At 37.1% G+C, this 15,194-nt stretch overlaps 1 protein-coding gene and 1 pseudogene across 1 annotated transcript; both read left to right on the top strand.

Moving 5' to 3' along the window:
• The first annotated feature begins 1,399 nt into the window (after window positions 1–1,399).
• LOC125210292 (protein PHOSPHATE-INDUCED 1-like) lies at window positions 1,400–1,952 on the top strand (annotated as a pseudogene).
• A 5,840-nt stretch (window positions 1,953–7,792) lies between these two features.
• Window positions 7,793–8,774, top strand: LOC125211081 (protein TIFY 10A-like). Its single transcript, XM_048110767.2, has 3 exons — window positions 7,793–8,114; window positions 8,206–8,388; window positions 8,467–8,774. Exons 1-3 carry the CDS (start codon window positions 7,976–7,978, stop codon window positions 8,613–8,615), a joined length of 471 nt encoding a protein of 156 aa, XP_047966724.1. The 5' UTR covers window positions 7,793–7,975; the 3' UTR covers window positions 8,616–8,774.
• The last annotated feature ends 6,420 nt before the right edge of the window (window positions 8,775–15,194 follow it).

Below are 15,194 nucleotides of genomic sequence, written 5' to 3'. Positions count from 1 at the left end.
TATGAAAACTTGTGATCTTTTGGTTGGGTTAAATTCTTTTATTTCGTGGGAATATTTTGGATATGGAACAGTTGAAATTATTTTGAAACTTTGATAAGCATTTATTGCGATAGCCTTTTTGTTGGATTCCATTGCTAAGGCATTATTCTTCTCCTACTTAATTGTTCATTAAATGCTCTGGTAAATTGCCTTTAAATGAGACCCTAGCCTATGATCTTTGTTGCATTTAAGTCTTCCTAGATAGCGATCGCCATTATTATTGTACCCTAGAATGGCGGGTCGTTACATTATATGTGTGTGGATTGTACACATAGTTTACATTATATGTGTATAGTTGACATGAATTGTATATATAGTTGACATTATATGTGTGTAGCTGACATAAATTGTATATACTGAAATTTACGCATACTGGTCAACAGGACAAGGTGACAGAAACAAGTAGAAACGAATTCCATGCATTTTTGAGAGATTTAAATCGATTAAAACTTGTAAACACTTAAGGAAAGATTAGATCTAACTAAGCTAGGTAGATTCAAGCACTTAAGCAACAGAAATCAACATAAAACTACCAAGTTTACCAGATCTAGCTAACTAGAGAGATTTAAAGCAATAACAAAGCTGAAACTCAAATAAAACCATAAAAACTTAACTTCATTCAAACATTCAAACCAAAAGATGCTTCAAACAGATTAACTACTAAAATCCGTGACAAATGCAAGTAAAACAAGTTCTTAAACTAAGAAAGCATTAAAAGAAAGCATGTAAATGGCTGATGGCTTCTTCTGAAACTGAAACTGGACTACGGCAGCTGGAATGATTCAGGCATGATGACTCCCCGTCGGCTGGTGGCCGGAATCTTCATGGCAGCCTGCTGGATTTAGAGAGTGGAACTTAGAGCTAATGGAGCTATTCTCCCACAAAGTGTTCTCAAAGTGATAAGTGATGTAAAAAAAATGATAAAGTGATTCCTCCTTATGTTCAACTCATATTTATAGGGTGGCTTGCCCTAATTTCTAGGGCTGCCTCTTCATGAGAAATGACAACTTTGCCCCTCTTTAGCAGTTGATTGTTCCAAGCAAGTCCTTCCTTCTTGTGTCCAGTTCTGTAGCATCCATCCTGGCCAGTTTGCACCTTTTCTTCCCATAATTGCCAGTTTGTACTTTTTTTGCTCATACTGGCTAGTTGTACACTTTTTGCTGCTTTTTCACGCCAATTCCTTCTGATCCTTTCCTCCTGATTTAGTACCTCAACCTGCACACTTTAGCAACTATTTTGCAGATATTATCCAATAAAGCACGTTATACTGACCAGTAACCAACGCGTAGAACGAGACTCATCAGTAGTTGACATAGATTATATATGTATTTGACATTATATGTCCGTAGTTAACATTGAAATGGCTTCTTCTTCCACCATTCTCAAATTGTTAGCTATTTCATTTCTTGAATGTCTACATTGCTTCAAGAGCAACCCCCAATTCTCTAGTTGAAGACACACAACAAACTCAGCTCTTGAAATATCACAACGGAGCTCTCCTCCACTGAAGAATCTCCGGTCAACCTAATTTGGTACGGAAAATTCACCCCTTCTCAGCGCGCAATCGTCGCCGATTTCATCACCTCTCTCTCCCCTTCTCCCTCGCAATCTAACCCCTTCGTCGCCCCGTGGTGGAAAAAACAGAGAAGTACTACCACCTCACCTCCTCCAAAAATCCATTCATCTCTCTCCACCTTAACTAGCAGATCCTCGACGATTCATACTCAATCGGAAAATCTCTCACCGAAAAACACCTCATAGATCTGGCATCTAAAGGCAAGAAAATCAACGCAATTAACGTCGTGCTAACGACGTCAGACGTCGATGTTGACGGTTTCTGCCAGAACCGGTGCGGCTGCCACAGATTTAAATCGAGCGCCGTGAAGGGGAAAAATCAGAAATCGACGATCTGAGGAGTTTTACTTCAAGGATATCTTGGTAAATCGACAATCTCAGGAGTTTGCAAATTCTGATTTCGTGAAGATGGCAGTTACCTTCTTCGCAATCGCGGTGCTGCTGTCTCTCTCCTCGGCGGCGCAATCGGCTCTGGACTGCAAGAGCCTGGTGGTGAACATTGTGGACTGCCTGCCGTTCGTGACGGTCGGCGGTGCGGCGCAGAAGCCGGAGGGGACGTGCTGCTCCGGATTGAAGACAGTGGTGAAGACGAATCCCCAATCCCAGACACAAGTTGAAAACTCTAAATTAAAACACGAAATGACCATTATACCCTTTCATAATAAATTAGTCTAAAAATATTTTTTGTGTGGCAAAATCTGGACCACTCATTTAATAAAAATGAGTGGCTAATATTGCATATCATTTTTCAATTACCCTAAAAAATCTCAATTGATCATGGACCTATGTATAAATATATAAAAGGGGAGTTACATAAATGCCATTAATAATATAAAAAGATTTTTCTAATACACTTACTATATTATTAAATTTAAATATCAGGTTATGTAACCTAAATGAAATATTAATACTATCTCTTCATTTTTTTCATGATTAACTACCCACTAATGACATCCATTGCCACTTACCCACTAATCTATTAACTTTTGGATTTATAAGGATATTTTTCTTTTAATACTGCTACTCTTAATGGTTGATCATCAATCGTGTTGTTTATGCTGTTCTTGGAAGTAGAAGACGAAAACAATTGCCTTCTGTTGTCATGAACCTTGAGGTTCTGTTGAAGACCAAGTAACACAAATTGTGTTAGTAGCTATCCACGAGGCCCAACGGTTAGTGGTGAAAGTATTGAGATATGGATTCACCTATGTTCGCATATTGTGAAGTGTCGAATGTATAATTTTTTCATGTAGTGCTTTGTATGAATATTAGGTTGGTGGCACTCTTATTCATTTGTGTTTCCTGGACGTGGTATGCGTGGTTGCAGCTACACGGGAAGTAGGCGATGCGGGGTATACTATTAGGGTATGCAACCAATTTTTTTTCGGCTAAATGCATGCATATTGATATCGGTTATATATTCCATGCTATTTTTCTGTATTTTTATTGATGATTTTGATCGATTTGGCTATCTTCTAATATATATTTATACATGTTTTTTTGCATGTGTTTGTGATTGATCTTTTGTAGTATAGATCTAAAAGTGATTTAAATGATATGTGATTTGTGTGCAATTTTTGGTTTATAAACTTATTTGGTTATATGAGTTTTTATTGGTACAATAAATTGCTATTGTATAAATTTGCGATTTTAGAACTTAAAATAATATTAATATTGTTTCTCATTCGGTATGTGTTATTTATTTTTTCTTTGTTTGATTTCATATTTTTTAATAATTATTTTTTATTTTATATATTTATGATTTCAGATTTCATACAATGATATTTTTATGAATTTATAAAATCATTTTACAGTATAAAATAAGTTTAAATAAAAGAAGATGGGTCGTGCATCGCACATGGGTGATACTAGTTTATATTAATGCAAGAGAGAGTTTTTTCCAAAAAAAGAAATGCGACATCTTTTGTGGGACAAACTAAAATGGAACGTTTGACATCTATTATGGGAAGGGGGTATATAAAAGTGCGCGGGACCCGTATTCTACTAACTTTTTAATCCACTTCTTTTATATTTTTTAAACTTCGTGCCGAAACTAAATTGGATGATTGTTAAGAGACAGAGGGAGTATATCTTTCTATATAGTCGATATTAGGTTTATCTTATTTGCGATATTTTTGAAGTATGTTTTCCCATTCTCTTTTTATGTATTGCAATTATTTAAAAAATTTGTGTTATTATATTTAGAGATGTTAGTGCAACTCCAAACTCATGAGTTGGACTTAGAAAAGTCCCCTAAATTAAGAGGATTATCATCAGTGGCGAGCTAGATATCACATGTAATCGACCCAAAAATTTTGGATCCATTATATGTTTGTTAGCGCATGAATTTTAATGCAAACAAGTATATATCAAGTGTGAAATAAATAAACCCTAATCTAGATGGATGAAACGTGCATATAATTCTCAAAATGAAAAATGATTTTAGAGCTTTTGAATTTTTGTTACTTACTTGAAAGCTTTAATAAACCGAAGCTCACAATAAAAAAATTGATAACAAAGGAAAATTGTTACCCTAACATTTCTTGAGACTATTCGGCGATCTATTCGACACTTCACTCAATTCCACGTGAAATTGAAAGGGAATTTTGCTGGTCAGGATTCGTATATTGAAAAGTAGGTTTCGAGCAACTTTCATGATTAAAATTGCTTGTATACAAATATACAAGAAGCTCTACAATCTACTTTAAGGCAAGAAAAAGTAATATTATTACATTGTGTTTGTTTATGCATTTATAAGATGTTTATCAAACATTTAAATATACAAGAAGCAAACAAGTCTAAGTCTTTAGCATAGTAGACATGTTGTGAACGGTGTTCACAGTAGGTAACGCAGTCGATTCTTTGCAGGATAGAATTTCAATTTCACAACCTAGATAGACTTTGACTACTTATCTCGAAAGATTGTGGCATCATTCCGTGAATCCCCTTGCCTAGAGAAACGAATGACGCTGGTCGCTGGTGTAGTATAGCATTGAAAGGGTCTAATTAACACATGAAATAAGTTTTTCTTAACTACTTATTGAAAGATGAGGTCCCAGTGATTGTTATTTCTTAATCATTGTTAATATAACATTGAATATGGGATATTGATTTTTTCATTTGCCCTGATATATCAAAATGTGTGGGTCGTCTTTTTCAATATCACTCATTTGAATTCACTTTCTATCTTACAAGACGCCACCACATGTTAACATCAACCAACACGATGACATTTGAAATCACTACTCAGGAATTGCTTAGCACTTAAATTAGTATCAAAGACCAAAGAGAAAGAAAAAATTAATACTGCATTCGTCCCATAATAGATGTCACACTTTCCTTTTTAATTTGTCTCACAAAAGATGTCACATTTCTATTTTTGGATAAAGTTCTCGCTCTCATGAATATAAAAATTATATTTTCTCTCTCCATTTAACACACAAAACAAAACCTCCTAAAATTTCGTGCTGTCACACAAGTATGACATCTTTTGTGGAATGGAAGAAGTATTAAATTAGGGCAAAGTGGCGAAGATATCAGTTTAGTGTATATACAATAAATTGGGTATTTCTAATAAAATATGTCTGCTAAGTACTCATTCGTCCTACAAAAAATGTCACATTTTAATTTTTGGAAAAAGTTCTAGTTCACATTAATATAAAAATTTATATTTTTTTCTCTCCATTTAACACACAAAACAAAACTTCCTAAAATCGCATGTCATCCCACATGTAAGTGTAACATCTTTTATGAGACGGAGGAAGTAATAATCACTAGGAGACAGGAGTAGTCGAGTAGACATACAATTATTTGACCATGTAGTTATGCCTACTGCCATAATCATATTAACTCGTCGTACTCAAAGAATGTATAAATCCATACATGATAATGCAAATCAACTAAACTTAATTGCATGCTTTCAACGACTCAAGAATCAAATGTAATCAATAATTTTCTTTCCTATCAATCAATGTAGATTGTAGAACTCCTTTCCATTCCAAAACTCCGAGTTCATGTAAAAGTCAACAACAAAATGCGTGGCTCGGATTTAATTTGTCCATCACGAAAGATAATCAGCATACGCATATGCACAAAGCTATTTAACCCAACTTTGAGTGTATCATTGTCCCCGATGCAGCAAAGAGAAAAAGTAAAAAGTAAAGAGAAAAGAAATTTCCTCAAACTTAGTGTGATATCCATAATGAAGCCATGAATTTATACCAAGAGGGGTATAAATATACATAAGCAAAATATAAAGAATTTTAGGATGGGCAGTTAGTGAAAAATTAAAAAAAATTATGGTAAATAATTTATATATGTGTGAGGAAATTGGAGGGGGCGTGAAATGGGGTGCAAGGTTGTAGGAGTTGTGGCCTACCGCAGAAAATTAGAGGAATGGTGACATAACAAGGAGTTTGGGCATGGATTGAGGCTATGGTCATGGATGCTCTTTAAGAGACTTTAGTCCTAACACTGCAAGGAATGGTGACATAACAAGGAGTTTGGGCATGGATTGAGGCTATGGTCATGGATGCTCTTTAAGAGACTTTAGTCCTAACAATGCAAGTGTCACATCGTATACTTTTTTTTTCTATCTACATTATTTTCTCTTTTACTTTACTTTCTCGTGATTTTAACTATTTATTATCATTTTATTCAATTGAATGCTCAAAATAGAACGCCTCTGCTATGGTGGGACAGAGGGAGTAATAGTTATCGCATTATAAATTTACTATATACCTTATTTTAACAATTACTCCCTCCGTCCCACAAAGTTTGACACAGCGCGGGTTTTAAGAAATTGTTTGACTTTGTATTAAATGAAGGTGTGTAGTGGAATAAGGGTCTCGCATTTAGGAGATTGAGGGGTATATTTAATATCTATTTTTGGGTAGAATCCGAGTGAGACAAACTTAGTGGAACGGGACGAAAATGATAAAATGGGACAAACTTTGTGGGACGGAGCGAAAATAGTAAAATGGAACAAACTTTGTGGGACGGACGAAAATGGTAAAATGGGACAAACTATGCGAGATGGAGGTAGGGCTGGCAAAACATACCGAAATATCGAAATACCGCACTTACCATACCGAAAAAATATCGAAAATACCGAATTTCGGTATACCGCACTTTTCGGTACGGTATGATACCTTACCGGTAGATTAAGGTACGGTAAAGGTATGGATTTTGCATATACCGCGGTATACCGCATCATACCGCAATTACGGTATGTACTGCAAAATTACGGTATATACCGTAATTTTGCGGTATATACCGTTAATAAATATATTTTTTTAATATATATATTATTTATAAAATTATAATATTTATATTTTTAAAACTAAAGAAAGATTAGAGGCATAATTCGTAAAGCAGTAGCAGCCATCATTAATTCATTATTCTGTCCTAATTCTAAATCTCAATTCTTCAATATTTTATATATCAAACAGGTATGATTTACCGCAGCACGGTACGGCATACCGAAATATCGGTAAGGTAAAGGTTTTCAAATTTTGACATACCGAATTTTCGGTATACCGAAAAATTCGATAAGGTATAGGTATGACATTTAGTCATACCGCAATTTGCGGTACGGTATGCGATATGACATTCTCGGTGCGGTATACCGTACCGTGCCAACCCTAGACGGAGGGAGTACTATTTAATCTTTATGTTCAAAAGAAATAGGAATGGAATAGAGAGAATATTAAACATGTCTACAATTTAAAGAATTATTTTATAATTTTGGATTATTTACTATTTAAAAAATTATTTATTTTTTCTACTTTTTGGTATACACACCATATTTCACTTACTTTTTATATGACGTTTCATTATAAAATTAATATAAAAAATAAGTTGCACATTCTCCTATTTTTTCTTTTCATCAAAGCAATTTTTAAAATTATGCTTAGTTAAAATTGTTTTTTTAATAGTGAACCGATAAAGTAACAGGGTAAAAACATTACTGGCTAAGTTGTCAGATAGAATAACCTCTTTTCATTTTTATTTTCATTTCTCATTTTCTTTGGGCTAGACATGTACCGATCATCATGCCAAGAGTAAGCACGTTTTATTTGTTATAATTTTTAATTAATAAAAGAAGACTTCACCCACCGAAGACTTAATAGTGCTGGAATCATGATTAGGTTGTGGCGGTGCTGTTGCTACCTGTCGTCTCTCTCAATTAAACTATTCCCAATAAACATCACAATTTCCTCATGCTTTTTTCCATTCTCTATAGACTATACATATATCTTCACCACCGCCATCATCATCTCCCCCAATTACTTTCCTTTCTTCAAACCACATCAACACCATTCATTCATCCTAGCTTTATTTTTCTCAGATCGGAGCAAAGATGGCTTCGTCGGGAAAACTCGATTCCGCCAAGTTTCACGGCGGCAGGTCCAACTTCTCGCAGACCTGCAACCTTCTCAGCCAGTATTTGAAGGAGAACGGCGGATTCGGTGACCTAGACCTCAATTTCACCCCCAAAGGTAAATTCTGTTTCCGATTTCGCTAGATTTATCCCCTTTTCTCTCTCTCTAGCCTCTAATTGTAAAATCATTTATTATTTGATTCGAATAGGATCTGTCAATCAATCACCTAAAATTGAGCAACCAGAAAAGGAAGTAGAGCAGATGACCATATTTTACGCGGGTCAAGTGATTGTGCTCAACGATATTCCGGCGGGGAAGGCCAAGGAGATCATCAATTTAGCCACCGCCGTTTCACCGATTCAGAAACCCCAGCTCCCGCCTCTTGGCTCTGGTAAACACTCTCGCTAAATTAAGTATGGATTTGTTTATTTTGATTAATGAGAGTACTTAGTTGGCTTCGTTTCTGCAGATTTACCGATTGCGAGGAAGAATTCACTAGCTCGGTTTTTGGAGAAGAGGAAGGATAGGATCACTGCAGCCGCGCCGTACCAAGCGAGCAAACCGGCGGTGAAGGAGGAGCCGTGGCTGGAAATGGGCTCTCAGATTCCGCGTCAATAGGGTTTCAGATTCCTCAAATTTCCGTTGGGTGGTTTTGTTGTACTTGTATTGTAACAGTATGATTGTAGATCTGATAGATGAGATCCCACTTACTAAACATTATGGATTTAGGAAAAAAGGTCTGATCTATACGTATGTGTGATTGATAGTTTGTTTTCATCCATGTGGTTTGCCTTCCATGATCTCAATTTTTTCAATTTCTTCTTTTAAATTTGTTATATTTGTTATAGTAAGGCCTAAATGTGGTCCTAAATATTGTTTTTATGATTTTGGTCATTAATATTACTATTTGATTTATTGCATTCCACACATTTGAACTCGAGTAGCCGTCAAAAATATTAAAGCTAATTTTGACCCAATTAAACGTTTTGATTAAAATTTTTTAATATTTCAAAAATAGTTAAAAATTATTTGGAGGTACTAAGTCGACGGCAGAGGCGGGAACTAATGTGAATCTTCTAGATTGAAGACTCATGAATTTGCCCCGACTTATTCTTGTAAATAAACCCAACAAATAAACAAGATAAACCAAGAAATGGAACAAGAAAAATAGATAAAAGGATAGATGATGGATTAGTGTTATGATTTAGGTGAAGAACAAGAAAGAAATCCCAAAGGCACTTTTACATACAAATACCTAATGGCTCCACAAACTAGCAACACAAGAACTAGCAAGCATACCTTTACAATCAACCTTAGCCCGGCAAAAAATCGAATGCAACCCGAAGGAATTTGATAAGTCTTCAAAAGATGAAGAAGGTGAGCTCTCAAATATGGAGAAATAGTCTCTTACAAATATTCAAAAGCTAATGACAAAAACCCTAGACATGGGTATTTATACTAGAGGTTAAAAGTGCAAAACAAAAGAGGAAAAATGAGCAAAATTCGAAAATCGCAAAAAACGCCCGGGCCGGGCGTTTTTCTTCTCCAGGCCGGGCAAATTCTCTGTGGTCGGGCGTTTTGCTTGTTGGACTGCGCGGCTTTTGTAAAACGACCATAACTTCCTCGTTCGGGCTCCAATTGAGGCGTGTAAGGTACTCACGCGAAGCTATTTTGACGATGAATACAATGGTGGTCTTATAAGAGAATTTGGACACCATCTTAATAGGCAAATTCTGATTTGAGTCAGACCTCCGCATCCGGCTTGGCTCCTTGCCATATCTCCACCTTCTTTTCGGATCCCAATCAACCCATAGCCCTCGATGTCGTTGCATCCTATGATTGTGAATATACGGATTCACATCAGGAACAGTGAGAGTGGGGTTGCAAGGAAGGAAGACCAGATGGTCCAGAAGACCATGAACGTAACCAGAGAGCCGCCGACGAGGAGGTAGGCGTAGGAGAGGAGCGACGCTGCTTTGCTGTGCTTCGACATTACAAAGTGGGATCGGTCCATTTTTTAGTGGAGATGAGAGGAAGAGTAGTAGTGGTTGGAGGTGGTTTTATGGAGCAGAGAAATGAGGTCATAAAAGTCCAGGTTAATGGGCTGGGTGTTCGGATCTGTTCGGCTCCACCCTCACCACCGAGCTGACGATGTAGTTGCCAAAGTAACTTTCCGGCACCGGTGGGTCGTCCACCCCCTCGCATCTGCGGGTATGACGAAAAGCTCCAGCGCGTTCTCGCCGGATTTCACCATACTGCTCCAGACGTACGCCCTTACCGCGACCAACGACGACACTGTGATTGGAGAGAAATTCTTTAACAATAGATTTGGCATCACCGAGACAATGGTGATTGGAGAGTAGGAGAGCAATCGGATTAATGTTGATAATGTTGATTAATTTCCAATCAGATTCCTCTTCAATGGGAGGAATCGGTGACAAGAGAGCAAATTTTTTAATTATTTTCAAAATAATTAAAAAAATTCTAGTTTAAAAGTTTAATTTGGTCAAATTCTAATTAAACAACTGCTGACCGTTAGTTTTAGACGACACAATCCAAAATTGACTGATTCTGGTCCGTTTTTAAATGTGTGGGATATAATAATTCAAAGCGTAGTATTCATGACCAAAAACGTATAAATGTCATATATTTAGGACCACATTTAGCCCTTATTCAATGGTTATCTTTTTTTTTTTCTTTTTCTTTTATCTCCTTTGTTCCAATTAAGTTGATCAAATATTTGGACATGAAAATTAAGAACTTGTGATGAAAAGCAAGAGACAATGGAATAAAGTAAGAAAAATAAAGAGTGACTGATGTTTTATTTTTTTAAAAAAAAATAATAATTCAATTTGGTTGGGACATCTCCAAATGAATAAAACTTAACTTAATTGAGATGAAATGAGTATTTTATTAGTCCATGAGCCCCTACAATATCTATATTATTTCAACTATTTTTTTACCTTTCTTTTACGTTATTAATTACGTATTATTTGTGTTAATCTTCAATTAACCCTTTTTCATGGGATGAATTATCCACTATTTGGATTACGTTATTAATTACGTATTATTTGTGTTAATCTTCAATTAACCCTTTTTCATGGGATGAATGGAGTGTTGAAAGACTTATCCACTATTTGGAGTGATAAAATATGTACTCCCTCCGTTCCATAGTAATAGAAGCATTTTTTTCGGCACGAAAATTAAGAAAAATTATGTTAGGTGAGTTAAGTAAAGAAGAACAAAGTGGAAAATGAAAAAGGTAGAGAGATGAAGAGAGAAAAAAGTAAGAGAAAATAAAGTAGGTGAGGAAAAATGTGTTGATTTTTACTATAAAAGAAATGACTCTATTACTATGGAACGTACCAATATAGCAAAATGACTCTATTACTATGGAACGTACCAAAATAGCAAAATGACTCTATTACTATGGAACGGAGGGAGTAGTAATTCTTACACAGCTCACTTAAAATTTATTAACTACTCCACCCATTTTAATACATGTGGTATCACGTGTAATTGTTATTATACCTTAATTAGAGCATCTGCAGCGGTGCTCGCTGGCAGAGACGTCGTCCGTGCCGCTGGCGCGACGCACCACTGTCGCCGCTGGAACGGCGCTGCTCGATGCATCGAGCACGTTCGTGCCAACGAGCACACTGATGTGGCGCGACGGGATTGGCCAAGCATAGCCGTTGGCATTTTCAGCATTTTTTTAAAATTCATTTTTAATTTTAAAAATAAAAAAGTAAATAAAAAAAATTATTTTCCCACTTCCCAAAAAATTATATCCGTTTTCTTTCTACTTTTAATTTTTTTTTTAATTTTTTTTCTCCAAAATTCACATTTTTCATCTATAAATACCCCCCACTTCCACACCACACTACACAATTCTAATCTAAATTCTCTCATCAATTCTCAATCTTTCACTCTTACAAAAAAAAATGTCCGGCTTAGGCGATCACCCCTCTGGCTCCCGCGGTTGGAATCACGATTGGTTCGGCTCAGAGCCATTCCCTAGTCCGGAAATGCAATTCTCGGCCACTCCTCAAACCCAAGGTTCTCAAGTTCCGGGTGGCTACCGGCCTTACCCGGTGGACGACCAAGATTCCCCCGATGGGCGATACGGGTGGACACCCGAACCCGGATCGGGCGACTCTCAAACTGCTCCTACTCGTACTCCTACTCCTCCTCGTGGCACCCGAACCCCGTACACTCCGGCGGAGATGGATCAGTTATTCAAAGCCTATTTGATCATCTACGAAGATTCTGAGGTTGACACGAACCAAACCGGGGGTAGGTTTTGGTGGCGCGTCTCTCGTCGGTACAATGAATACCGGCCGGCTGGAACCATCATACGCAATGAGAGTATGGTGCGCAATGCCATATTCAAAGCCAATGACGAAATCCAAAAGTTCTAGGGGTATTACCTCCAGGAAGAGCGGATGGCGGGGAGTGGCAAGAGCGAGCTCGACATCATGAGTGTCGCCTTGGCGACCTACCAATCCATGAATTTGAAACCGTTCAAGTACCTCAGTTGTTGGGAGGAGTCGCGCCACCATCCGAAGTATAAGGGAGGCGTAGTATCCTCCTCCAGCAAACGGTCGAGGTCGGTAGCCCTATCCGACGGCGCCTCCGATGAGGTGGCTACCCAGCTTGCCGGAACTAACTTGGGTAGCCCCGATGCTGGTCCGAGCAGTTCCCGCCGGCCGCAAGGAAGGAAGAAGGCCGCCGTCGCGCCCCGACTCCATCCGCCCCCGATCCCGCTCCCTTTGTACCACCTCAACCCCCGACCAACTCGTTGTGGACCCTCTTGGGTCAACTCAATACGGCCGATAGGTCTAACATGAATCCCGACCAACTTGCAAAACATGTGGCAATGATACGGGGTCTCCGAAGAACATTGGGGATGGAGGACTAATCTTCCACGGGGGTATTTTTTAGTCTTTAATTATTTAATTTTTAATTTATAGGATTTTAATTATGTATTTTTTATATTTTAATGTATTTTTATATTGTAGAAATGTTTTTAGTAATTGAATTATTTAAATTGAATAATAGAATGGTGGGACCCTTGAGCTTGTCCTTGCAGAAGAGCATGAATGTGGGTGTTGTGATCTTACCTAAGATCATGGAGTAAAAGTTGGTCCGGCCCATATCTGTGCTCTTGCCAAAGAGCATGGTGTGGATGCTCTTATGTTTACCACCCATTTTTACTCAAAAAAGTCCTAATTTTGCAATTGCACTATGCGAATGTGTCAATAAACAAACTTTATACCCTTCATGTACTACTATTAAAAATGAAACATTTTATAGAGTGAATTATAAAATTGTCTCTTATGTATGGCAAGTCAAACGCCAGAGATACTCATATTTAAAAAAACATTACAAGCATTAACGTATAAGAATAATATTGTTTCAGGCTCTTTTTCATTAATTTGAGTCTTTTACCATTTTTCCTTCTCTTTTCACACTTATGCCACTGGATGACAATTTCATCTTTTTAAAATACTCTTTTAATTCTCTGTCATATGTCTTCTAATCTCTTCTTCCTCCTGATTGCTTGAATCAAACTAGACTACATCCACCTCCGGGTTTGCCCATCTTACTCGGACTGTCTCAACAAAATCCAATCCAATAAAATCCCCCAAAATCCAACAAAATTCCCATCCTCATCCTCATTGCGAGGTCAGATATTCGAAGCCCTTTTGTCTACATTTGTTTATACATCCACTGTCAGTTCTCTCGAGTTACCTTACCACTCAGTGAGCAAATCACCACGGTCTTCAGACGCGTCAGCTAGCCAAGGCAAGTCGCACTATTGGGCTTCTCGTGGTGACAGTAGTCCAGACTGATATTCTCCATCAAGGGATATATGAGCAATCTATAGCCATCATGCAAGCACTGGCTATGAAAAGAGAGCGAGCAAGCAAGTGTCTTAAACTCTTAAATAAAAATACATACCTACTCAGCTAAGGCGACGATTCCCCTATTTTGAGAACTGTTTAATCAACCAGAAAAGAAGAAGATGGATAATCTAATCAAATCAAATGAAGGTGGATGGAGTTATGATTTTGGGATGCAGAGATATGATGAAAGAAGAAATGCGAGAAGAGAGAGATGCGAGATTTGAAGTTGGTGTGAGCATAAGTGATGGCTTGAATCACTGACAGGAGATGCTCGGATCAAGAGTTGGAGATGAACTCAAGTGAGCTGGTTTGGCTGCGTGCGACACTTGTTTCAGCAGCCACCGGATCGAGTTTAAAATATAGATCTAGTATATGCCGTTGGATCAATATAGCCGTTGGACTTTTGTGTTTAAATAACGGTTAGGAGTTTGTTGACGGTTTTTTCATACTTGATTTTGTACACTCTCTTTCGATTCGATTAAGCTTAGAATAATACAAATTTACGTTTGTTTCGATCAATTGATTCTCTCATCCACTGCATCACTCAATTTCTTACAACTGGTGATAAAGTAGAAAGAAATGGATGATGAGGAAAGACGACATAGCATTGCTGGCCTTTGTGGGCTACTAAAGTCTACCATCCTAATACTCCCTATGTCCCACTCTAAGTGGAGCATTTCTAACTCGATACTGGATTTTATGTAGTGTTGTTTTATGAGTATACTGGAGAGAATAAGAAGTAAGACAGATGAAAAAGTAGAGAGAGTGTTGTTTCTATATTTAGAAATGTGTCATTTAGAGTGAGACATCCTAAAAAGGAAAATGTGTCAATTAGAATAGGACAGAGGGAGTATTTAAATCAGCACAAGAAGGTTTACATAAACTCACAATGGTATGTCATTATACACACATAATACATGATCAAGAAACTTCTCCAATATTATAATTTAACTTCTCTAAATTGAAATTGCCATTGTTAGAGAGAGAGAGTTTTAACTGTGGAAGAAAAAAGAAGAGAAGGGAGGAGAGAGACAAAATTGCCCTCCAGTGGTACAAAAGACTTGAAATGGTGAAAGGGCATAAAAGACTTGAAATAGTGAAAAAAGGGACTTTAATGATATTATACTCGTACATAGCATTCGACTTGCCATACGTAGGGGTCACTTAATAATTCACTCTTTTTAAATTATTCTATTAAAAATAAAATAAATCATATCTACTTTATTTTCTCTTACTTTATTCTCTCATCAGTTGACTCACGTAAGGAAACTACATAAAACCACAAAAG

This window comes from Salvia hispanica, chromosome 3, assembly GCF_029641045.1.
Source record: "Salvia hispanica isolate PSC_SH4W2 chromosome 3, Shi_PSC_v1, whole genome shotgun sequence".
Classification (NCBI taxonomy): domain Eukaryota; kingdom Viridiplantae; phylum Streptophyta; class Magnoliopsida; order Lamiales; family Lamiaceae; genus Salvia; species Salvia hispanica.
Note: the sequence above shows the minus strand (reverse complement) of the source record. Positions and strands in the feature narration are given on the sequence as shown.

Coding starts and splice junctions, on each gene's coding strand:
- LOC125211081 (XM_048110767.2), top strand. CDS start 7,976: ATGGCTTCGTCGGGAAAACTCGATTCCGCCAAGTTTCACGGCGGCAGG. Junction 8,115..8,205: donor CCTCAATTTCACCCCCAAAG/GTAAATTCTGTT, acceptor TGATTCGAATAG/GATCTGTCAATCAATCACCT. Junction 8,389..8,466: donor GCTCCCGCCTCTTGGCTCTG/GTAAACACTCTC, acceptor TCGTTTCTGCAG/ATTTACCGATTGCGAGGAAG.